Source organism: Oryctolagus cuniculus, chromosome 14 (assembly GCF_051225735.1).
Source record: "Oryctolagus cuniculus isolate XC-2025 breed Fujian yellow rabbit chromosome 14, ASM5122573v1, whole genome shotgun sequence".
Lineage (NCBI taxonomy): Eukaryota > Metazoa > Chordata > Mammalia > Lagomorpha > Leporidae > Oryctolagus > Oryctolagus cuniculus.
The window spans coordinates 64,355,858-64,380,622 of record NC_142880.1 but is presented as its reverse complement, the minus strand read 5'-3'; the positions used below and the strand labels follow the sequence as shown (position 1 = coordinate 64,380,622).

The following is a 24,765-nucleotide window of genomic DNA, read 5'->3' as shown; positions in this document are numbered from 1 at the left end:
AAGGCCTGGATCTGGGGCACTGGATTTGTGTGGTAATCAGGACCTCTGGCATGGCCTAAACACTTAGTGTGCAGGCTGCCCACTCAGCGCGACTCAGCAGCATCTCGCTCAGATCTTGGCAGGAAAGTTAGACGGTGAGATGCATGTACTAGATGATGAATACCATGTCACACCCTTCAGTCCCAGATTCTGGACACGGGAAACTGTCTCGTGGTTACTAACAGCAAACACCCACACTCTCTGTGGCAAAGAGAATACAGTGTAGTACAGTGCAGCAAGAGGACATATTAAACCTTTGGAAAACACCAATGAAAGCCACAACTTACAAGCCCGAAGAGACCCTCTGATGCCTAACAATCGACTTTAAGTAGGTTCAAACTAATGATCACCTTATCCATCAAGATTTTAGAGCTACTGAATTCTTACCTTAATCACAAAGTTCATTTATCTCAAAATACCCTCCCTTGGGGAAATAGGTAAGTGAAAAAATTATCAATAAGCAGCATTTAGCATATTACCTTGCAGAGACTCAGCAGATGTTATTGGTGCGTCTATTTTTACAGTGCACGTAGCTCAGCACCGTCAGAACCTGTTCTAACCTGGTGGTCAGCACTGCTCTGCTGTATCCTGGGTCTTTAGCCAGCAAAGTGCCGAAGGAACTGTCACAGCAATGGCTTTGGGAAAAGTCAATCAGTTGTGAAGTGCAATGGGCCTAGCTCTCCTCGCAGCTGCCCTAAAGAGCAGCCCACTGGGACTGGGAAGGCCAGGTTAAGTGGTGGTTTAGGAGAAGGAGCCCTCGGGATGAGGGCGGCCAAGGCAACACGAAGCATGGCTTTGAGAGAACGGCAGATCTGGCGTGAGCCGCTCACCAATGCCAAGTGACTCCTACAGGCCATGCAGTCACTAAGCTTTTCTGCAAGGCACCAGCTACTTCCTTTCCCCCTCCAGGGGCTGCTTCACCCCCTTTCCACCTCTTACCTAGGCTCTGCAGAGTCCTCAAGGACAGCAATGCCAAGAGCAATGTCGTCCCAGAGATGGAAATGACAGCCATAGGTCCCGGTTTTCTGAAAAAGAGACGTGACACATCAGGGCCACTGGATTTAAACTCCTAGCAGGTTTCTTTGAGCCAATAATGACAGAGCATGGCATTAAAGTCCCCCCACCTCCTCCCTCCCTGAATGGTCTCTGGCCATGTGACTTGAGTCCCTCCCTCAACACAAGGGTATTTCCCTGCCCCCCCCCCCCAGGTGACTTTCTTTGGCCCCTGAATGTGGCATGGCAGATGGTGACCAGTGAGGAGCCAAGGCCTCAAGAGACTCCGTATGTTTCTCCTTGCTCTCTTCTATTTCCACCTCCGACATCACAGGGCATTTCTGGCCACCCTTTCAGAACCCTGGATTGAGTGACGCATCTCAGCTGTTGCGGCTAAGGCCAGCACAAATCAGCCCACAGCCTGCCAACCCCAAGCCAAGATCTGCTGAGCCCACGGGCGAGAACAACGAATGCTTGGAGACAAGGACCACTGAGGCTAGGTGGCAATGCATCAACCCATTACAAACCAAGGAAAGGTTGGCCAAGAAAGGTCAAGTGGGCCAGCGCTATGGTGTAGTGGGTTAAAGCCCTGGCTGCAGTGCTGGCATCCCATATGGACACCGGTTTGAGTCCTGGCTGCTCCACTTCCAATCCAGCTCCCTGCTAATGCACCTGGGACAGCAGTGGAAGATGGTCCAATTGTTTGGGGCCCTGCACCCACGTGAGAGACCCGGCTGAAGCACCTGGCTTCTGATCAGCTCAGCCCCGGCCACTGTGGCTACTTGGGGAGTGAACCGTGGATGGAAGACTTCTCTCTCTGTCTCTACCTCTCTTTAACTTTCAAATAAAATCTTATAAAAACGAGAGAAACAAAGGTCAGGTGGAGAAACAAGAGGCAAATGTAAAAAATGGATTCTCATTAGAAAGAGTAACTACTACAGTCTCAGTACTGGTCAGTTTGATTACTTGGATACGCTCCCAGAAGTGGGACAGCGGGTCCTATGGTAGCTCTAATTTCAGTTTTATGAGGAATCACCATACTGTTTTCCATAATGGTTGCACCAACTTATATTCTGACCAGCAGTGTGTTAGGGTACCATTTTCTCCACAATCTACCCAGCACGTGTGATTTTTCTCGATTTTTGGGTAATAACCAACCTAACTAGGATGAGGTGGGTCCTCACTGGGGCTTTTAAACATCCAAAGGAAATAAAAGCAGTATATGAGAGAGATGCCTGCACACCCATGTTTATGGCAGCTCAATTCACATTAGCTAAGATATGCAATCAATGTAGATGCCCATCAACTGATGATTGGATAAAGTATCTGTGGTATATACATACAATGGAATGTTAGTCATAAAGAATGAAACCCTGACATTTGGAACAAACTAGATGGAATTAAAGATCACTGTGCTAAGTGAAATAAGCCACGTGTATTATCTTATTTGTGGAAATTCATAGAGCATAAAGATTATGCAGATGCTATATAATTTGGTACATAAATATTGCTTCATTGAATCATGCCTTGTAAATGACAATACACTCTTCTTTCTCACATCAAAAAAAAGAGAAAGAATAAATGAATGAAATGGAGAGGGGGCAATAGTGAGGACTCACGGGGTGCTAGTAATGCTTTGTTCTTAATTTGAATGTTGGTTATGAGTGTGATCAGTGGGTTAAAGCCTCAGCCTGCAGTGCTGGCATCTCATATGGGCACTAGTTCAAGTCCCAGCTGCTCCACTTCCAATCCAGCTCCTTGTTAATGTGCCTGGAAAAGCAGTGGAATATGGCCCATGTGCTTGGGCCTCTGCAGCCATGTCACAGACCCAGATAAAACTCCTAGCTTCAGCCTGGCCCAGCCCTGGCTGGTGCCATTTGGGGAAAGAACCAGCAGATGGAAGATCTCTCTCTCTCCCCTTCTCTCTCAGTAACTCTGCCTTTCAAATAAACAAACTTTTCTTTAAAAAATCCATTTATCTTTATCCTTATGTGAATTTCCTGTATGTATGTGTGAAAAAAATCAGTTACTTGGGGTGGTGTTGGGAGGCATGTCCTTTCCTCCATATCGCCCTCATTAACATTTTTTCTCTTTCTAGTTTCTAGGCAGATAATAACTGAATATATTAAGGGTGTGAAGTGTGAGGTTTCAACAGAGGTATACACTGTGCAGCGGTCAAAGCAAAGGCATTAGCATCTCCATTACCTCCAATATTTACCATTTCTCTGTGATCAGAATATGCAAAATCCTGTACCACTTGGAAGTACATATTATTTTTATAGCTCCAGTCATCCTATGGTGCAACAGAATCCCTCCTACCTCGTTTGCAACTCATCGACCAACTCCTCCCCTCATCAGTTTAACACAGGACAGTTAGCACGCTCCACCAAGAGATGGTGGGTTTTTTCACTGTTCAGAATCATTTCTGGAGGCAGCACTTGGGCTGGCAGCTACAGTGCTGATCAAGATGCCTGACCATAGCACCTGACTCCAGTTTCCTGTCAACACAGACCCGGGGGAGCAGCTGCGATGGCTCAAGCCACTGTGGTCCTGTCACCCCCGTGGGAGCCCCAGATGAAGTTCCCCGTGCTTGGCTTCGGTCCAGTCACGTCCTGGCTCTTAGGGGCATTTGGGAAGGGCACCAGCAGATGGGTGCTTTCTCTGTCTGCCTATTTCTGTCCAAGTCTCACCAATACACTCTTCAAAGCCTTCAAGAGGAAAATAATGACTTCCCTCCTCCTTGCCCTAGCAGGGAGCTGCAAAGCACAGATCAAAGAGCCTCAATGATTCACCAAGTGTTCTGACCACAGGGCAGCGTGAGGCACAAAGCGTGAGCCCAAGCTGCTCCTAATGACCACAGTGAGTCAGGGGAAGCGCCGAATTTCACTTTTCTTCTCCAAACCTTGGCTCAGCAGAAGCAGCAAAGCAACAACTCAGTCAGTTTTTGCCTCTGTCCCACCACCTGGATTGCATCAACAGTGAGAAATTCAGTGAGCCAGGTCATCAGTGTTCACTGCCACCATGTGTTATATAAATCGTATTTTACAGGTAAGTGGGAGGAACGGTGAAGACAAGGAGAAGCTAACCGCCCTGTCCAATTACTCCCGGGTACCCGACGGGAGAGTCCAAGCCAAAGGCTGCAGAACCTGGAAGACCTGCCTCATGCTATTCCCTTTTGTATTTTTTAAAAAGATTTATTTACTTATTTATTTTAAAGACAGAGTTTCCAAGAAGGGGAAAAGACAGAGATCTTCCATCTTCTGGCTCACTCTCCACGTGGGTCCAACAAGCCAGGGCTGGGCCAGGCTGAAGCTAGGATTCCTTCCAGGTCTCCCACATGGGTGGCAGGCGCCCAAGCACCTGGACCATTTTCTGCTGCCTTCCCAGGCGCACAAGCAGGGAGCCGAATCGGAACCAGATCAGAGGCAGAGCAACTGGGACTTGAAGCAGTGCCCCATGGGAACACTGGCCACTGTGCTCTCCGTTCCTCATTGGGTCACTCCTGCCTTTCCCAAAATCTCTACTTACGCCTTCAAACAGGTTCCTAGTACAAGCGACCATGAGAGCCAGGGGAAGAACTAACGCGAGAGGAGATGGCGTCTGCTCAGAACCAAGGGTGAGGCGAGGGAGGCGCCTGGGGTCAATCATGTGACCGCGACCCTGACCTCGGCGTTTTAAAGACTCCTTCCCGGCCGGCGCCGCGGCTCACTAGGCTAATCAGCACACCGGGTTCTAGCCCCGGTCGGGGCGCCGGATTCTGTCCCAGTTGCCCCTCTTCCAGGCCAGCTCTCTGCTGTGGCCAGGGAGTGCAGTGGAGGATGGCCCAAGTACTTTGGCCCTGCACCCCATGGGAGACCAGGATAAAGGAAGACCTTTCTCTCTGTCTCTCTCTCACTGTCCACTCTGCCTGTAAAAAAAAAAAAAAAAACAACCCTTCCTGGCTTCCTGGCTACTTACAGGCCCAGGGCTGCACGCCCCTCACACACGCCCCCCGGAGGAGGGCAGCACGTGAGCAGCCACTGTGAGAAGGAAACCTTGTCCCATCTGCGTGGAAACAGGGGATCTAGAGGGCGACATGCACCTTGCCCAAGGGTCACGTTATGAAGGAGTATCTAAACACTGCCCCAGATTTGGGCTTTTCCCCAAACATTTTGCCTGTTGCAGAAGTTGAGCAAGCCTCAGGGATGGTAAAAATCAGAGGCCACTACCATAAGGGTAACCAAATCCAAGAACTTAAGTTCTCAAGTAACACACGGAACAAAATAAAGCCCTGCTCTGGGGCTCTCAGGAGCATCCTGGAGAGTCATCAGGATATCCTGTCTGCAGTCCCCACCCTGGCCATCCTCTCTGACGCCTGTCAGGCAGTCGTTCGGATTTCCTGTTCCCTCGGACAGCAGTTCTGACAGGCACCACCGTGACACACGGGCCACAGCACGCACAGGAGCCAAGGGCCTATGGCTTCCAGGGGTGTGACCAGACCACGCCGCCACTCACGTCTCAGACCCCAGACCACCCCCAGGGCCACAGCAAGTTCTGGCTGCTGTCTGAAACCTCCCGGTTAAAGTCAATCTTAGGGGCCAGCGCTGTGGCATAGTGGGTAAAGCTGCCGCCTGTGACGCTGGCAGCCCACATGGGCACTGGTTCACATCCCAGCTGCTCCCTGAGCTTCTACCCTGAGCAGCCGGGAGCCCCAGAGGCCTTCAGCCAAGGGGGAAAAGAACCCCGAGATGAGAAGACTGATGGGGCAACAGCAGGGCTACGAACCACAGTCCAGGCGAGAAAGAGCGTGTCGGGGCCGGGGACCAGCAGCAGAGGCCCCGAGGACCTGTGCAGGTCTCGGAAGAGCCTCAAGACACAGCTAACACGCAGGAGGAGCTGCACGGAGACTTGCACTTTCAGCCCGAGCCCCTCACAGAATGGAATCCCCACCTAGGGGACGCAGCAGACCAGGAAGGAAGCAAGCCATGCACCGTGTCTGTGGCACGATGACTACCCTGAGCTGCTCGTCTGGTCTCCAGGGTCTATATCCAGGGCTATAAGCCGGATGCAGTCGGGAGTTCCTGGGTGGCAGAGGTCCTGGCCTGGGTCTGAATCCCAGCATGCTCATGGCATGTGCATGGTATTGAAGCCACAGGCCTAGGTGATCCCCAAGGCAGGGGCTACAGAGAAGAGAGGGGAGGTCCAAGCCCAGCCCTCAGGGGCACTTCCCAGCCTCCAGCACACCTCTCCTGCAGACCAAAATGCAAGTGCAACATCAAGTCACGCTTTCCCAGCTCGGCCCAAGGAAGGCGCACGGCTGCGTGTGGGGGCCTGGGGCTCTGGCCCCGCGGCCAGCTGCTGAACAGGCTCTCCATCTGCCCAGGGTGCAGCTGCCAGGGCGGCTCAGAGGTTTCCCTCTGCAGCCCCACTGCTGACTCGGGCCACAAGGGCTCCCACCCATCCAGCGGCGTTCAGTGCCACCTGCAATTTCCAGCAAGCAAAGGCCGTGAGAGAAACGAGAAAGGGCAGACCTTGCCAAGGGAAAAAACACCGGCCCCACCCGCACTGCTGGGCCCCGGCGCCCCGTGTGTCCCCCTACTTCCTGGAGCTTTTAGATCTGACACCTCCCAGCCAGATCAGGCATCCCCGGGCTCCTGTTCCCCAGTCAACACCCTGCTGAACGGATACAGATGCGTGCCAACTTTCTCTCATTCTCACTACCAGTCTTATTTTAATGAAAGCAGCTTCCTTTTCTGGGCTTTGTACTCTCTTCTGTGGCCAAGTGCAGTCTCACGATGGTCTCCCTGACATCCTTCGCTAGGGAATAAGAGAACGTCTCACTCAGCCCTGATCTCACAGTGTGCAGCAGAACTCTGCTCTCACAGAGCTCCGCACCTGCCTGTGCTCCCCAGCACTTCTGGTTTGCTCCGACTTACCCCCAAGGAAGCCTCCCCACCACAAAGGAGCCTCCTGAGAAGCACTTGTGGCAGAGTCATTTCCTTCCCAGGAATGTGGGTCTGGTGCCAAGTTCTTCAGCACTGGCTGGTGACACAATGACATCATATGCAAATCATCTCGGCTTCAAGAAAGAGGCAGTTTGCGGAGGGCGCGGGCTCCAGGGTGAGCGTTTGCGAGAGCTGCGTGCCCACCATTCTCAGGCTCAGCTTTTAGATGTTTACAAAGTGTTTATTTTCCTTTTATTTGAAAGGCAGAGAGACAGAAAACAGATCCTTCCATGTGCTAGCTCACTCCCCAAATGCCCACAACAGCCCAGAACTGCATCCAGGCAGGGACCCAGCGGCCTGAGCCATCCCCTGCTACCTCCCAGGGCACACACTGGCAGGAAGCAAGTCAGGAACTCCCATACGAAGTGGGGGCACCACAATGGGGTCTTCATTGCTAGACCCCCTTTTAATTCTTTCTTTCAAAAGCACTGCCATTTGTACGTGGGGGCCCCTTTGAAGGGGTCCTGTTATAGCCCGGGGTTAATTACCTACAAGGTGTCACTCAGATTCCCCTGCCCCTCAATGACACCCAGGGGACCATGTCCACGGCAGGGTTTGAGTACTTTCCCCTTTGAGCCCATCCACTGGGTAAAATTAAAAAAAAAAATCCAAATTTTCCTTTAAAAAAGTTATTCGAAAGGCAGTGTTAGAGAGAGAGGGAGAGACAGAGGGACCGTCCATACATTGGTTCGCTCCCCAAATAGCCGTAACAGCTAGGGCTGGGCCAGGCTGAAGCCAGGAGCTTCCTCTGGGTCCCCCACATTGGTGTCAGGAGCTGGATGGGAAGTGGAGCAGCTGGGACTCGAACAAGTGCCCTTATGTGTTGTGGGAATTGCAGGCAGCAGCTTAATCTAAGCCACAAGGTCGGCCCCTGGGAACCTGATTTATGAGGCTGAATTAGCACATGCACAACTGATTTTTTTAAAAAAGCAATGCACCCTGAAATATATTTGTGATATCAGCTCGAATTAAATCTATGTCTCTAAGTGGCAAGTGAAGCCAAAGAAATGGAAAACCTTCTTTTTTTTTTTTTTTTTAAAGATTTTATTTATTTGAGAGGTAGAGTTACAGACAGTGAGAGGGAGAGACAGAGAGGTCTTCCATCCTAGGGTTCACTCCTCAAATGGCCGCAATGGCCAGAGCTGCACCGATCCAAAGCCAGGAGCCAGAAGCCTCCTCCAGTCTCCCACACGGATGCAGGGGCCCAAGAACTTGGGCCATCTTCTACTGCTATCCCAGGCCACAGTAGAGAGCTGGATTGGAAGAGGAGCAGCTAGAACTAGAACCAGTGCCCATATGGGATGCCGGCGCCGCAGGTGGAGGATTGACCTAGTGCACCACCATGCTGGCCCCAGAAATGGAAAATCTTAACCCAAGACATATTATGAGCCCCGAAACAGGCAAGAATTCACTATCTGCTCGTGGTGATATTTCAAAACATCCAAGAAAAGTTCCATTATTCCCCCGATGGTACTGGAATGACAGCCAGAACATGTGTGGGGAAAGAACTTGTAGGAGTAAATAAAGAACCCAGGTTCTGAAGTCAGACTTTGGCATCAAATCCCTTCTCCAGCACCTAACAGCTATCACTAGGAGAAGTCTCTGCATCCCTCAGGATCCTGATTTTCTTCTCCAAGGAGTGAGAACAGAAGAACCTAACTCAGAGCATGGGCAGGAGAGTTAGCTCCGACCAGGAGAGCCCGCACAAAATAAACCCAGTTACTGCTAAGGTTATCATGTTTGCTATCACCTCCTCACTTCATCAGAAGAAATTCCAGATTAACACAGACATGAATGCAAGGAATAAAATAATTAAAACAGGGGCCGGTGCTGTAGCCTAAGGGATAAAGCTGACGCCTGCAGTGCCGGCGTCCCAAATGGGTGCAGGTTCGATTCCTGGCTAATCCACTTATGATTCAGCTCTCTGCTAGGACCTGGGAAAGCAGTAAAAGATAGTCCAAGTATTTGGACCCCTGAACCCACGTGAGAGACCTAGAGGAAGCTCCTGGCTTTGGATCAGTGCAGCTCTGGCTGTTGAGGCCATTTGGGGAGTGAACCAGTGGATGGAAGACCTCTCTAACTCTGTCTTTGAAATAAATAAATCTTTTTATCTTTTGTTTAATAAACATAAATTTCCAAAGTACAGCTTTTGGATTACAGTGGCTATTTACCCCCCCCCCCCATAACTTCCTTCCCACCTGCAACCCTCCCCTCTCCCGCTCCCTCTCCCATCCCATTCACATCAAGATTCATTTTCAATTATCTTTACATACAGAAGATCAATTTAGTATATATTAAGTAAAGATTTCAACAGTTGCACCCACACAGAAACACAAAGTGTAAAGTACTGTTTGAGTACTAGTTATAGCATTAATTCACATTGGACAACACATTAAGGACAAAGATCCTACATGGGGAGTAAGTGCACAGTGACTCCTGTTGTTGACTTAATTAACACTCTAGTTTATGGCGTCAGTAATCACCCTAGGCTCTTGTCATGAGCTGCCAAGGCCATGGAAGCCTCTTGAGTTCGCCAACTTCAATCTTATTTACACAAGGTCATAGTCAAAGTGGAAGTTCTCTCCTCCCTTCAGAGGAAGGTACCTCCTTTTTTGAGGGCCTGTTCTTTCCACTGGGATCTCACAGAAATCTTTCATTTAGATTTTTTTTTTTTTTTTTTTTTTGCCAGAGTGTCTTGGCTTTCCATGCCTAAAATTCTCTCATGGGCACTTCAGCCAGATCCGAATGCCTTAAGGGCTGATTCTGAGGCCAGAGTGCTGTTTAGGACATCGGCCATTCTATGGATCTGCTGTGTATCCCACTTCCCATGTTGGATCGTTCTCTCCTTTTTAATTCTATCAGTGAGTATTAGCACACACTAGTCTTGTTTATGTGACCCCTTTGACTCTTAGGCCTATCGTTATGATCAATTGTGTACAGAAATTGATCACTTGGACTAGTGAGATGGCATTGGTACGTGCCACCTTGATGGGATTGAATTGGAATCCCCTGGCACATTTCTAACTCTACCATTTGGGGCAAGTCCGATTGAGCACGTCTCAAATTATACATCTCCTCTCTTATTCCCACTCATATTTAACAGGGATCACTTTTCAATTAAATTTAAACACCTAAGAATAATTGTGTGTTAAAGAGTTCAACTAATAGTCTTTTTTTTTTTTTGGACAGGCAGAGTTAGACAGTGAGAGAGAGAGATGGAAAGAAAGGTTTTCCTTCCGTTGGTTCACCCCCCAAATGGCTGGCGCCGATCCGAAGCCAGGAGCCAGGTGCTTCCTCCTGGTCTCCCATGCGGGTGCAGGGCCCAAGGACTTGGGCCATCTTTTACTGCTTTCCCAGGCCATAGCAGAGAGCTGGAAGGGAAGTGGAACAGCTGGATCTCAAACCTGGGCCCCTATGGGATGCCGGCACTTCAGGCCAGGGCTTTAACCAGCTGCTCCACAGTACCAGCCCCGTGATTTGTATATTGAGGATGGTAGCTTTTTACTGTTGACTGAAACTGTTAACTACAGTTAAAACACCAAAATGTGTAAACATTGTATAATCAATGTAGCTATTTTTATTGCTTCTCAGTTTCATATCGTGCCTGACAGATGATGGAAGTATTCACTCATGTCTCCTTCTAATTTTTTCAATTTTTTTTAAAAGGCCTGCCCCCATGGGACTTACTTTCTAGTGGAGAAGACAGACTAATGAGTATGGAATGAAATGTCAGGTGTGACAAGTGTGTGAAGAAAATCAGCAACTGGGGAGTGAACCAGTGGATGGAAGACCTCTGTCTCTACCTCTCTCTGTAACTTTGTCTTTCAAATAAATAAAAACAAATCTTTAAAATATATATATATATATATATACAAATGGCTCTTAGAACCTAATTAAAACAGGAGTGGGCATTTGGCCTAATGATTAAAATGCCTATGTTGGGGCTGGTGCTGTAGCACAGTGGGTAGAGCAACCGCCTGTGGTATCAGCATCCCATGTGGGTGCTGGTTCAAGTCCCGGCCACACCACTTCCAATGCAGCTCCCCACTAATGGGCTGGGAAAGCAGTGGAAGATGGCCCAAGTGCTTGAACCCTGCACCCATGTGGAAGATGAGAAGGAAGCTCCTGGCTTTAACTTGGTCCAGCCCTAGACATTGTGCCATTTGGGGAGTGATTCAACGATGAGGATTTCTCTTAACTCTGCCTTTCAAATAAATAGATCTTGAAAGAAAAAAAATGATGCCCATGTCCTACTTCAGAGTACTTCAGTTTGGTTCCCCCTCCAGCTTCTGACCCCAGCTTCCTGCCCATGCCAATCCTGGGAGGCAGTGGTAGTGGCTCAATTAATTTGGTTCCTGCCACCCACGTGAAGCCCTCATGGGGTTTCTAGCTGCTGGCTTTGGCCTGGCCCAGCTCTGGCCATCGTGGGCATTTGGGAAGTCAGTCAGTGGTTGAGAGCTCTAATAAAATAAAGAATTCCTTTAAAACAATCAAACAACTTTGTAGAGAAACATGAGTACGTAACTCATGGAAAAGGAGGAATACAAACACTCAACCAAGAAACACTGAACGAATTCACTAAGAGCTTTCAAAATGCAAATTAAGACAGCAATTCTGTGTATGTGTGTACCTGTGTCTATGCAGCGTGCAGCTGGCAAGGCTGGGAAAGGTCTTAATATCCTGCATGGAGAAGAGTTTGCCGGAACAGGCGCTGTCACTAATGTAGGAGTCTAACTTCACAGAGGTCACTCTGGCATCTCCATTAAAACTCTAGTGTGCGTTTTCTTTTATTCAGAAATAACTGCAGAATTCTGTCATTTTCTTCTATGATAGTATGAAGATATACACACACACACATGTGTGCACACCTGAAGGATTTTCAACACTGGAAAATACACATTAAAGTGTGTATGGGCCAATATTGTGGTACAGCTATTTCTCATGCCAGCAGCCCATAGTGCGGTGCTGGGTCAAGTCCTGGCTGCTCTGCCTCAGATCCAGCTTCCTCCTAACGCACCTGGGAAGGCAGCAGATGATGGCCCAGGTGCTTGGGCCGTTGCACTCATGTGGGAATCCAGGATGCAGTTCCGGGCCCCTGGATTCAGCCTGGGCCAGCCGTGGTGATTGTAGCCATCGTGCAGGGAACCAACAGATAGATCTCTTTCTGTGTCTGTCTCTCCTTCTCCCTAACTCTGCCTTTCAACGTCTATTACTTTTCCTTTTTTACAAAAAGGATATGTAGTAGCCTTATTACTGTACACTAAATACACACTTTATTAAATGTAATAATTACATTTAATTATGATTAAATGTAAATGTACAAAATTAAAAGAATCCAGAAGTCCATTAAAGAGAACTGATTTCATTATGTTGCATTTATACAAAGGACTGGTAAGCACCTGTTGAAAAGAATGAACTAGATCCACGTCCTGTCACAGGAGAATGTTTTGGGGCCAGCTACTGTGACACAGCCAGTAAAGCTGCCGCCTGCAGTGCCGGCACCCCACATAGGCACTGGCGCTAGTCCTGGCTGCTCCACTTCTGCTCCAGCTCTCTGCTATGGCCTGGGAAAGCAGTGGAAGATGACCCAAGTCCTTGATCCTCTGTACCCACATAAAAGACCTGGAAGAAGCTCCTGGCTCCAGATTGTCCAAAAGCTCCAGCTGTAGTGGCCATTTGGGGAGTGAACCAGCAAATGGAAGACTGACCTCTCCCTCTCTCCCCGCCTCCGCCTCTGTAATTCTGCCTTTCAAATAAAAAAAAAAAAAAAAAAAAAACACCTTAAAATATTGAGTGAAAAAGCTGCTTTCCTGGTAGTGTGTGTAGAAGATCTCTCTGGAAGAGAAATGTGGCAACCGCATAGCTGTCCACTCAGAGCTCCCTTCCAAAGAACTTACTGCCCGGAATCTGGGTTCACAACACACAGCTGACAGCCGGCCTCCAGCTGCTGCCCTTTGGATCCACCGCACCCTGGCACCCCAGGCTCCCAGCCAGTGAACCAGCCAGGCCTGTGCCCAGACCTGGGGCTCCTCTAATGGGCAACTCGGACCCCACACCCGCTCCCTTCCCCATGCCACCCTTACAAGTGATCCCCTGAATCCGTCTCTCGAATTTCTCTTGCAGTCTTTTTTTTAAAGGATGCAAACCGGCCCAAAGACACGCACACACCCACCCTCCTAGTCAGAAATTTACAGCTGACGGGAGGCAGGCGGGATAGGCGGAATTTCAGGTAAGTCCTTCAAGTTAGTAACTCTACGGCAACAGAAAGCATCCTTAAAAACACGCACGTGTGTGTGCACGTTTTAAGTACACTGGGCCGCGTCTGCACAACAGCAGTCACCTCCCATTAGTCAGCGTTTAGGTCACTCTAATCAAACAGCTGAGTCAGGCTACCTCAAGAAGAGCGGTCCGCTTTGGCTCACGGTTCTGGAGGTGCAAAGTCTCGGGGCCCCCTCCGGCGGCGGCCTTGGCGCTGGCAATACTGCGGCAGCGCCGAGCACCACGCAAGGGAGCAGAAGCGTGCGTCCACCTCCATCACCAGGCCGCCCCTCCTCCTTATAAAGGAAGCAGGAGTTAATCTCAGGGACTGCGCCCTCCTTACCTAATAGAACCCAACCAGCTCTTAAAGGCCCCGCCTGTAACCACCATGGAGTAAACCGCCACCCTGGGAATACCGCCTCCGTGAGACCTCGGGGATCAGATCCCAGCATGAGTTGGCGGGGGGTGGGGAGAGGTGTAACCGTCTGCAAACCACAGCATCCATGTTTTCATGGGGACTCAGCCAGCTGACGATGTTTTGCTATGCAAATCCAATCCACGCCTACTGAACGCATCTGAGAAACGCTGGTGTTCCCTAGGTGCTAGGTGGGCCTAGGAGGGTGTCGGGTATTCCAGTGCCAAGGAAACAACCCAACGTCACCGCTGTCCCGGGTAGAACATGGACTGCCACGCCTCCTCACATCCTCACAGACGGCAGCAGTGAGCTGTGTATGCCTGTACGGCTAACCTCATAAAATCTGCCCTTAGGAAGACCGGGAGTGGAGCGAGCCGACCGCGTGAGAACACGGTGTGTGGAAATTTCCGTACAAGAAAGAGAAGCTCACGTCTTCTCAACAGTTGGCGCCTGCACAACCAAGGGCAGCGCATTCCGTCTGCCAAGAGCTCTTTTCCTCTTGCCTGTCCCCAGGTGCTCCTATGCCTTGCACTTTGCTATTGGCTAAGCCACTCGCAGCGGTGGCTGTTCTTACAGCCAACCAAGTCTCACCCCCAGACGGGAAATGTTTTGCGTGACTGTCTATCTGAAGTCAGTTGTTTTGCAGAATCCAGAGAGGCACTGCCTCCGTGATTTCAGAGCTGAGAACTGAGAGTTGCACTGAGTGCTCTCACTAACCGTTTTTCTTTCAACAAACCAAAATAAAGAAGAGGAAGGGAGGGAGAAGAGGACAGGAAGAACGGGACACAAGTACAGGTTAGTACGAGCGGCGTAACTTGAAACAGCAGCGCAAAACGCCACACTCAGGGTGTGGACAAAGGACCAGCAGCATTGACATCACCTGGAACCAACACCAGGCTGCGGCTCAGTCTTACTGAATACAAACCTGCATTTAACGAGATCCCCTGTGGTGCAAATGCACAGGGAAGTGTCAGAGGCACTGCTAATCTCCATACTTGGTGTGTGTGTGTGCTAATCTCCATACTTGGGGTGTGTGTGTGTGTGTGTGTGTGTGTGCTAATCTCCATACTTGGTGGGTGGGTGGGTGTGTGTGTATATTCGATACAGAAAGGCAGCATTTACTGACTTGTACTTCCAGTAAGGCAGTATGCAAATCCCAGCGTCATATATAAACATAAACATGATTTCAGTTGGCAAGTGTTGGCTCCCAACTCTCCGCCGGGGGCTTTGCCAAGTGACTCACACTTGGATTAGCTGCATCTTCCCAACGGCTCTCTGAAAAGGGTTTGATTTTATCCCCACACATAGATGAGGAAAATTACAGGTAAAAGAAGTAGAAAGGAACACGCCCACGGCGACAGGGTTACTGCAACAGGAAGCCAGACCCTGAAACCAGCTGAGGGACTCACCATGACCTAATGCCTCACTGTGTGACCCATGTCCTCAGCGCTGGCGGTGCCTACCAGAACTGCTGACACTTCTGAACTCGGGAAGACACTAAGAAGAATTCCACCAGGATTTTATTAAATGCGGTGAGCTAGCTGAACAGTCTGTAGGAGAGGGGAAATGCATAAAATCATTTGTAAGAGCATTTTTTGAACAAAACGTGCAAATATAAATTACAAGATAACAGAAACATGGTACTAAACCCCCAGGAATTACCCTGGGGTGACACTGGCATCAGAAACAAACAAAAGACCAGTGAAAGTACACAGTCCTCAGAGGCCCTTGGGTAAACAGGAATTTCTTTTATGATAAAAACAGAATTCCAAATGAGTTGGAGAAAAGGTGGACTTTTAACTAAATGATGTTGGATCAATCACCTAAAACTTTTTTTAAAAATTATTTATTTATTTGAGAGGCAGAGAGAGGGAGAGACAGAGAGATAAGGTCGCAATGGCCTGAGCTGGGCCCATCTGAAGCCAGGAGCTTCTTCTGGGTCTCCCGCAGGTGCAGGGGCCCAAGGACTTGGGCCATCCTCTGCTGCTTTCCCAGGCCATTAACAGAGAGCTGGATCAGAAGTGGAGCAGCTGAGACTTGAACCTGCATCCATATGGGATGCTGGCACTGCAAGTAGAGGCTTAACCTACTATGCCACAATGTTGGCCCATCTACAACTTTTTAAAAATTAAATTACATCCTTACCTTTCACCTTGTAAAAAATATGCTGTTTTAAAAAAGCTAAGTCTAAAAACCAAAATAATAAAAGTACTAGAAGAAAATAATATAATTTAAAAAGTTTTTGTAGATGGAAAAGACCTTCCTAAATTAGAGAAAGCACAGAAATCATGAGATAGGTAGATGGATTATACAAATGATTACAACTTCTGTGTAGCAAAAGATAAAGACAAAAGCAATATAAATGGGTCAGCAAAGTGTGATATACACATACAAGGGAATATTACTCAGTCTTAAACATGAAGGGATTTTCAATATTTGCTGCAACATGGATAAATTTTGAGGATAATATGCGAAGTGAAATAAGTCAGTTACAAAAAGACAAAAATTAGAGTACTCTCAAAAGTTCACAGAAAAATAAGATTAAGGGGGCCAAGTAAAGTCATCGCCTGGGTGACTGGCATCCCATAAGAACACTGGTTCAAGACCTGGCAATTCCACTTCTGACTCGGCTCCCCTGGGAAAGGAGCAGAGGATGGCCCCAGTGCTTGGGCCCGGCACCCATGTGGGAGACCTGGAAGCAGTTCCTGGCTCCTGGTTCAGGCTGGCCCAGCTGTAGCCATTGTGGCCACTTGGAGAGTGAACCAGTGGATGGAAGATTCTCCCTCTCTCTCTTTCAAATAAAATTACTCTTTTTAAAAAATTGGGGTGCAAATAAAAGTTTGGAAACCATAGTTTTTTTCATAGCACATACTTCCACGAACTTTTTTGAAGTGTACATGGATTTCAAAAAAAAAAAATTTGCACCAAAACAGACCTATCTTTTAACTCCATGTTTCCATGGTCTTTTGGAAGAGCCCTATACTGTATGATTCCACTTACAGGAGGTACCTAGAATAGTCAGATTTAAAAAGACAGTAGGACGGTGGTTGCCAGGAGCTGAGGAAGCAGGAAATGGGGAGTTATTATTTAATGAGCACAGAGCCTCAGTTTTTTTTTTAAAGATTTTATTTATTTATTTATTTGAGAGGTAGAGTTATAGACAGTGAGAGGGAGAGACAGCGAGAGGTCTTCCTTCCATTGGTTCATTCCCCAGATGGCCACAATGGCTGGAGCAATGCTGATCCAAAGCCAGGAGCTTCTTTCCTGGTCTCCCATGTGAATGCAGGGGCCCAAGCACTTGGGCCATCTTCTACTGCTTTCCCTGGCCACAGCAGAGAGCTGGATCAGAAGAGGAGCAGCCAGGACTCGAACTGGTGCCCATATGGGATGCTGACGCTGCAGGTGGGGGATTAACCTATTGCGCAACGGCGCCGGCCCCAGAGCCTCAGTTTTTTAAGCTGCAAAGGTTCTGGAGATGGATGCGGTGACAGCTGCACAACACTGTGAATGAATGTACTTAATGCCAGCGAGCGACACACTTAAAGATGGGTAAGGTGGCGGCAAGGACGGAGCAGGACTCGGCTCCCCAGACTCATGCAGACATGAAACCCAGGGATCTTTAGTTAATGGTTGAGGCTTCATCTGATTACAACCTCTGGCAGGGGGGCCCGCTGCGAGCTCCCAGGGAGCTTCCTAAGGAAGGGAGTTCATTTCCTATGCTGGGCATGTTTCCTGTGGCTCTCTATGCTTCCACGCTGGCCACGGGTTTGCTCCTCCACACACGCCCTGCCACGGCCAGTCTCTGCCAGACATTCGACTAATGGGGACACCAAGTCTCGAACTGTGAACCTGCAAGCTGAAATAAACACCTCTCTTCCCGAGACGTTCCTCCAGGTGTTTTAGTTAAGGTAATGGAAAGTTGACTAATAGAGATGGTAAATGTCATGTTGTGTACATTTTAGCACCACAAACAACAACTGGAGAAAGAGCCCTATGCCAAGAGAAACATTTCCATCATCTGTGACAAAGGATAAGATGCAGAATGCATGCGTTACTTCTGCAATAAACAGGAGTAAGAAATACCAGCTCCTTAGAACAATGAACAAAGACATAAACAGGAAATTCCAGAAGAACCCAAATGACTCATATACACTGACAATAAATTGGAGTAGTAATTAGCAAAATGTAATTAAAATGTTACACAGAGTTACATTCTTTCACCAGATCTGCAAATTTAAAAAGAACAGAAAGGAAAACGCCTGGCGTTAGGAGGGCTAAGGGGGGGCCGAATCTCCTGCACTGAATCTAAATGCACCAGTACCAGGGGGCTGTGGGGCAGTGCGATTTGACGGGTTCTAGCTATTAAGTTGAAAAACGGGCAAACTTGGGGAGCCTGGAGCAGTGGCTCAGTCCCATATCAGTCCCAGCTGCTCTGCTTCCAATCCAGCTCCCTGCTAATGCACCTGGGAAAGCGGTATAGGATGGCTCCTCTCCTCCAACTGAATAAACAAGTCTGTAAAAAAAAAAAAAGTAGGCACAACTCTTTGATCTACAAACACCTCTCCTACAAGTCTATTCCAATGAAATACACTCAAGGACACAGAATGCATGATCCTCCCTGAATCACCATCGCTATTGTTGAATAATTTTAAGCAACCCAAGTGTCCATCAATAAGGGGAAGGATGGATAAATTACATGCTGTTTCTACCTTAAAATATGGTGTAGTCCTCAACAAAAGAAGTATGAATGTGGAAAGATCTCTATGACTGAGAAGGTAAAACTAAGGTGCAGAACAGTAAGCACAGCAAACATACAGATGTGGGGGCCGGCATCGTGGTGCAGTGAGTTAAGTGCTTACAAAGCTGGCATCCCATATTAGAGTGCCAATCCGAGTCCCAGCTGCACCACTTACCATCCAGCTCCCTGCTAATGTGCCTGGCAAGGCAGTGGAAGATGGCCTAAGTGCTTGAGTCCCCGCTACCCTCATGGCAGACCAGAATGGAATTCCAGGCTCCCGGCTTTAGCCTTGCCCAGCCCCAACCATTGGGGAGTGAACCAGCAGACAGAAGATCTCACTCTGTGTCTCTTCCTCTTTGTAGCTCTCCCTTTCAGATAAATAAATTTTTAAGTATCTTTTAAAAATATTTTAAAACATGGATAAATGAAATATATACATACTATGCAAATCTATTGGAAAAGAAAAAGTCTTGGAATGACCAGTACCAAGCTTAAACTTTGGTTTTCTGAATGGGAGTGAGGTGATGATGCATTGCTATATTTCAGTGTACACATTTCTATATTGAGTGAGCATGTGTTCAGTTATTATTATACTATTGTTTATTAAACTTGACAATTTTTTAAAAAAATTTATTTATTTGGAATGCAGAATGACAGAGCGAGAGGGAGAGTTAGAGAGAGACAGAGTGAGAGAGAGAGGAGAGAGATCCTCCATCCACTGGTCTACTCTTCAAATGGCCATATTGGTTGGGGCTGGGCTGGGAAGAAGTCAGGAGCCAGGAAATCCAGTTGAGTTTCTCCTGTGAGTGGCAGGAACCCAAGTATCTGGGGCATCTTCTGCTGTTGTCCCAGGCCAAGTAGCAGGGAGCTGGATGGGAAGTGGAGCGCCAATAGTTGAAAAAGGTGCTCATATGGGGATGCTGGTGTCGCAGGCAGCAGCTTAACTCACTGCAGCACAATGCCAGTCCCAATAAATCACACTTTTTAAATTTTTTAATTTATTTATTTGAGAGTCAGAGTTTACATCCACTGATTCACTCCCCAGTGACTGCTACAGCTCCAACCAGGCTTCCAGGAGCTGGGAACTCAATTCAAGTCCCCATGTGGGTGGCAGAACCCCATTACTGGAGCCATCATTTGCTGCCTCTCCGTGGGTGATCCCGTGAGACTGCCTGCCTTGCCCAGGCAGGAGGCTGAGAGGGTATGGCGGGCCATGCCTCCCGGGAGGGACCCCACAACCTGACTGCTGGCAGGCGGCGGGAGCCCCAGGCACTTCTCCCCACCTCTGCTCCCTGTTAAAGGGCCCTGTAATTGCCAATCTGGTAAACAGCTCCCAGGGGTGGCCCAGGCCCATTAGGACCACCTGGAAAGCTACTCTGGCTACGTGACCCTCAAGCTGATTAGAGAATAATGGTGCCAATATCGGTTCTATCCTATAGAATTAGTGTTGCCCTGAATTAGCTACGTCTGCCTGCCCTTTAAAAGCTTACGCTTGATCTTTAACAATGTGGACATGTTCACCGAAACTTGTCTCAGGTGCCTGTTGCCGAAGAGCGCCGCGCCTCGCCCCGCCGCACCTCGCCTCACCCCACCCATGCCGACAGAGCACGGGCCTTGTGGGATGAGCCCGCACCTCTCAGGGCCTACAAATCAGCTGAAAGCTAGAATCAGGAGCCACAGTCAGACCCAAGCATTCTGACATGAGACACCAGTGTCCCAACTGGCCCCTTACCCACCAGGCCAAACACCCACCCCGTGCTGTACAATTTATAAAACATGAACATCAAATAGAACCTAGAGTAAAGAAATGCTAAGGAGCTAGTGGAAGCAAACCGAGGCGAGAAGGATGGCTGTGATGCCAAGGACCCAGCTGCTGTTGGCCAAGAAACACTTCTTTCCAGCAACGCGGAAACCGGCTCGGAGGGAGGGGCTCTGTCCCCCAAGGCCATGGCCTTCTATTTGTTTTGTTTTTCCATTCCACAGAATTTTTGTTTTAATGCAGAAAGACTTCCTCCTCCAGGGAGAGGCGGGTTGGGGCTCCCTGTTCCTGTAAGTGAGGCGCCCATCCACCGAGATTTCCTTCTACTGGAACCAGCGGACAATCCAGTTGGGTTCCCACAAGGAAAACACACTCCTTCCTCCTGTCAAGCACAGGATCACGGTGACTCTCTCTAAACCGTAGGTGTTTTCCTGGCGTGGTGCCTCTCTTGGGGGACAAAGGGTTCCAAAAACATCGGAGACCTGGCAATACCTCTGGGCATCCCATAGCTGTCCCTGCTCTGTCTGGGTTGAAGAAGGGGGTGGGGGGAAGAGACCTGGTGTTAAGGGTCTTCCCTCTGCTGTTCCAGTGCCTGCTGGGCACCACACATGCCCTGTTCTTACATAGCTGCCTCTGACGCACCATGCTTGGACATCTGCAGAGACAACAGGAGCCGGGCCCAGGGCCAGGGCATCAGTCACAAGCAGGCAGGTTACAGCAGGGAATTAGCTCTGTCCAGCAACGGCACGTCAGGTAGTGAGCTTCCTGCCAGCAGAGGCATCCTCACGGCACTAGGGGGCTTCACATTGTCCATGGAAAATGCAGATTGCAAAAGGCTGTGCGTGCATTTCCAAACTGCACTGCACCAACATAAGCCCCTCTTTTAAATTCCATGATTTGCATCAGCTTTTCCAAGTACCACTGAACTAAACCAGGGGGTGAGGGAGGTGCGCAGGGGAGACATCACCATGAGCACGCCCTGAAGATTCTAAATGGCTAGCTGGGGTTGAAACAACTCCAGGGCTGTCTCAGGAATAGCTAAGTTTGGGAACCCCTGGCCACGACCACCACTTGGGGCCCTTCCATCTCAGTCTCTGAATGTGTTTTAAATTTTCTTTGAGAGACGGAGACAGAGAGCGAGCGTACTCCCACTCCTCAAATGCCTGCCACAGCAGGGCCTGGAAGGGGGTCACAGGCAGAGCCAGGAACCCATCCTATGTGGGAGGACAGGAACCCAGTCCCTGGAGCCCTCCTGCTCCCTCCCAGGGTCTGCATTAGCAACAAGTTGGAGTCAGGAGCTGCAGGCAGGTAGGAGACCAGGCACTCCGATAGGGGACCCACATCTTAGCAGGTGTATTAACCGCTGGGCCAAACACCCTGCACGGAGTGCATTTTAAAGCAGAAAAAGCCAGTCGGTAATGAAACACCACTTACCAGCCCACGGCAGTAAGAGTGCTAGGTACACCAGGGCGGATGTCAGCAGAGTGAAAAGCCAAACCCCGGCTCTGCCACCTGCTAGTGGTGTGACCACAGACAAGCTACTGGACCTCAACTTCCACAGTGCCAGAACGAGGACAGCCATCCTAGCTCCTTGCCCTGGGCTTACACGGGTAAGCAAAGAGTGCGCTTGGAACAGCGCCTGCTCCACAGCCAGTCCAAAAACAAGGCAACCTGGGCTAAGAGGCACAAAGTACCCTGGCCCAACTCCCAGAGCCGGCTGGATGGGAGATGAAGACCACAGCTGCTTTCTCCTCCACGAAGGGTTCTTCTAGCTCAAATCGGACACCCTCTTGATTTCGGCCTCCTCCCGTGCCTACCCCGACGTTCAGGATGTGAGCCGCAGAACAGCGTCTCTCCACAGCGTCTAGCGCTCCAGGAGGGAAGCACCGGTGCTAGCCGGGATCCACCATTAGCAAGGAAGGAGTCGCGGTGTCGGGGAGAAAGACCTGGCCCGGGAGTCCTGGGATCCCATTTCGGGGTCCCTACCGCCTACTCGGTGGTCTCGGACGAGTTTCGGAAGCCCTCTCCGCCTGGGTTTCGCGGCTGCGGAGGACGCGTCCGTCCCAGGCACAACCAGGGACACCTCGGGATTCCCCGCTCACCTGAGCCCAGCGCCTCCCACTTGTGCGTCTGAACAGGGCCTGGGTGGAGAAAGATCCACGGAGTCCTGGAGAAACTGCAGTCGGCGCGCGAGCTAGGGCTCCGGAGGGGAGCGCTCGGGGACACCGCGGGCCGGAGAGGCCGCAGCGGGTCCACCGGGAATTCGAACTGAACACACACCCCCGGACCCCGGGGGCGCAGGCCTAGGGACGGTGCGCTCCAGAGCAGGCCCGGAGCGGCGGGCCGCGCTCCGCCGAGAAGCGGGGCGGCAGCGCCCCGGCCCGGGCTGGCGGGCGGGCGGGCGGCCGGGAGGCGGGGACCCCTCCGAGCGCGGTCTCTGCGCAGACCCGAGCCCGAGCCAGCCCGCGCGGAAAGTGCAGGCCCGCGGCGGGGAGGGCACGTTGGTTCCCGCGCCGCGCCAGGGCTGTCCCGTCGGAAGTCGCCTACGCAGGCACTGGGGGCAGTGCGGGACAGGACCCGACGGTTCGAGGGTACTCACGCCGCGGGCCGCCGAGGGACGGGCTCTGCAGGCCGGATTGGGTCCTCGGCGGCGCGTGGGGCGCCGGTGCGGACGCGGGAGTGGACGCCGGGCCGGACGTGCCGAGGGGCCCCGAGCCCGGACTATGAATCAGCCGCGGGACGAGCGCCGAGGGCGGGCGTTTCGGGAAAGCCACGGGGGAGGGCTGCGGGCGGGGGAGGGTTGTTGCAATTTCCCGTCTTGCTCCGCACTTTTGGCACTCCTGGGACCCACAGGAATTCTCCTCCTTTGGGTCCCGCGGGGAGGAGGATGGGACCCTGCGGGAGGCGCGGCTCCCGGGACCCGGCCAGGGCGGAGGGGCGGGGGCCGGTGGGGAGAGGAAGTGGGAGAGGCCTGGGAAGGAAAAGTGCAGACGAGGACTCGGGGCCCGGCGCCCCTGGCCAGCCTCGTCCCGGAGCGAGCGGAGGAGACCCAGGAAGCGGGGCCTGGCACTGTCTCTCCGGGCCGCCGGCCACCCCAGCCCAAGGGCCTGCCTCTTCAGCCAAGAGCCCAGAGCCACACCAGCTGGATCCCGTCCCTGCCCTCGCGCGCCCTATCCGCGACCGTCCCCAAGCCTTATTCTCCAGAGAGCCCCGAATGTCACGGCCTGGGTTACCTTCCATCCGGTGTTCGCAGTGGAGGCCCTTGGAAGACACATTGGATCCCTGCTACAGCCGTGGGCTAGAATTTCCGATGTGGGCGCCACCCTAACTAATCCAGCTGTTTCCCAAGCATCTGGATGCGGGGAGGAAGCTCTCGGGTCTGGGTGCCGGACAGCCCCGCAGGCTTGTTCATTGGGCCCCGCTCCTGGTGAGCGAAGCCTGGTTTGGGATCCAGGCTGGAGACCTTGGGAAGTGTCACAAGTGGAAGGCAGTAGGAGAAACTAAGAGTAATTCCAAAAAGTGACCACAAATCATATCTTAGAATCTCTTCTTCAGTTGACTGAGTGACTCCGAATAATGCCAGAATTATCAGTTATTGCAAAATGTAACCATTATGTGTGTGCACATTTTTAAAAAATTGCCTTCCCAAGGAAAACTTTCTAGGGGCGTCCGACACTCAATACCTAACTGTGCCAGGAAGAGCCCAGCGCATAGTAAATATTTGATGCTAGTGGAGAAAAGGTGCTTTTTGTCTCGTGACTAAGTGTATGGCCGGTCAGTTCTTCGCCACACCTTTCATCACTTAAAAAGTTTTCACCAGTCCATTAGCACAGCCATCTGCCCTGCTGCAAATGTCAGGTCAGCTCCCCAAGCTCGGAAGGGCTTTGTGATTTCATGTTTCGCTGAAGTTCCCTCCCCACGTTAATGCTTCCTACAAGCAGTTGAGAGGGGCCAACCTGAGAGCAAATGCTGTGTTAAATAAAACACAGTTAGTGTGCAGAATTTCCGTAAAGGGATCTTAACCTACCTGGGGCTCCGACTACAGCTGAAGGAGACCAGTGGAAAAGTGTCCTGCCAACCTAAAATTCCTCTGATGTGTCCAACATGCACCTTTATTCCTGGGTCATGTTGCTGTGGTTCCTGCAAGTTTGTGGGTGTGCTGACCGGCAGGGTGTCCTCCGAAAACTCCCGCCAACCCCAAACCTCAGACTGTCACCTTGAGAGGTTTTTACAGCTCTCATCAAGCTAAGATAAGGGCGGATGGTCATGTGGGCTTGGGCAACGAGGGACAGGTGGACCCAGACCCCCAGGGGGAGCCCTGTGTGCCTACTGAGGCAGAGAAGGGAGATACGGAAGGATCGCTGACAACCACCAGGAGCTAAGAGACTGGCACAGAACTGATTCTCCCTGCAAGTCCCAGAGAGGGAATCTTCCCTGCCAAGCACACCTTGGTTTCAGGCCTGGGGTCGCTAGAAATGTGAGAGAACTGATGCCTGCCGTTTTAAGCCACCGAGTTCACGGCAGTTTGTTACGGCGGCAGAGGAAATGGATGCATCAGTTATGTTCCAAAGGTTAGTTT

The 24,765-nt window shown here is 50.5% G+C and overlaps 1 protein-coding gene across 10 annotated transcripts in view; it reads right to left on the bottom strand.

Moving 5' to 3' along the window:
- The window catches only part of OSMR (oncostatin M receptor), a 72,473-nt gene extending 49,356 nt beyond the window's left edge, over window positions 1-23,117 (bottom strand). For 2 of the 10 annotated variants that reach the window (XM_008262129.5, XM_017344693.4), the window contains exons 1-2: window positions 22,786-23,117; window positions 979-1,064 (exon numbers count right to left, since the gene is read on the bottom strand). In XM_008262129.5, the coding sequence (XP_008260351.3) occupies window positions 979-1,051 (73 nt within the window). In that variant the 5' untranslated portion in view covers window positions 1,052-1,064; window positions 22,786-23,117. Of the gene's footprint in view, window positions 1-978; window positions 1,065-13,409; window positions 13,588-13,617; window positions 13,736-22,288; window positions 22,575-22,785 lie in introns of those variants that run through there. The other 8 variants (XM_051853801.3, XM_089313151.1, XM_089313150.1 and 5 more) reach the window with 7 other exon arrangements.
- Between the last annotated feature and the right edge of the window lie 1,648 nt (window positions 23,118-24,765).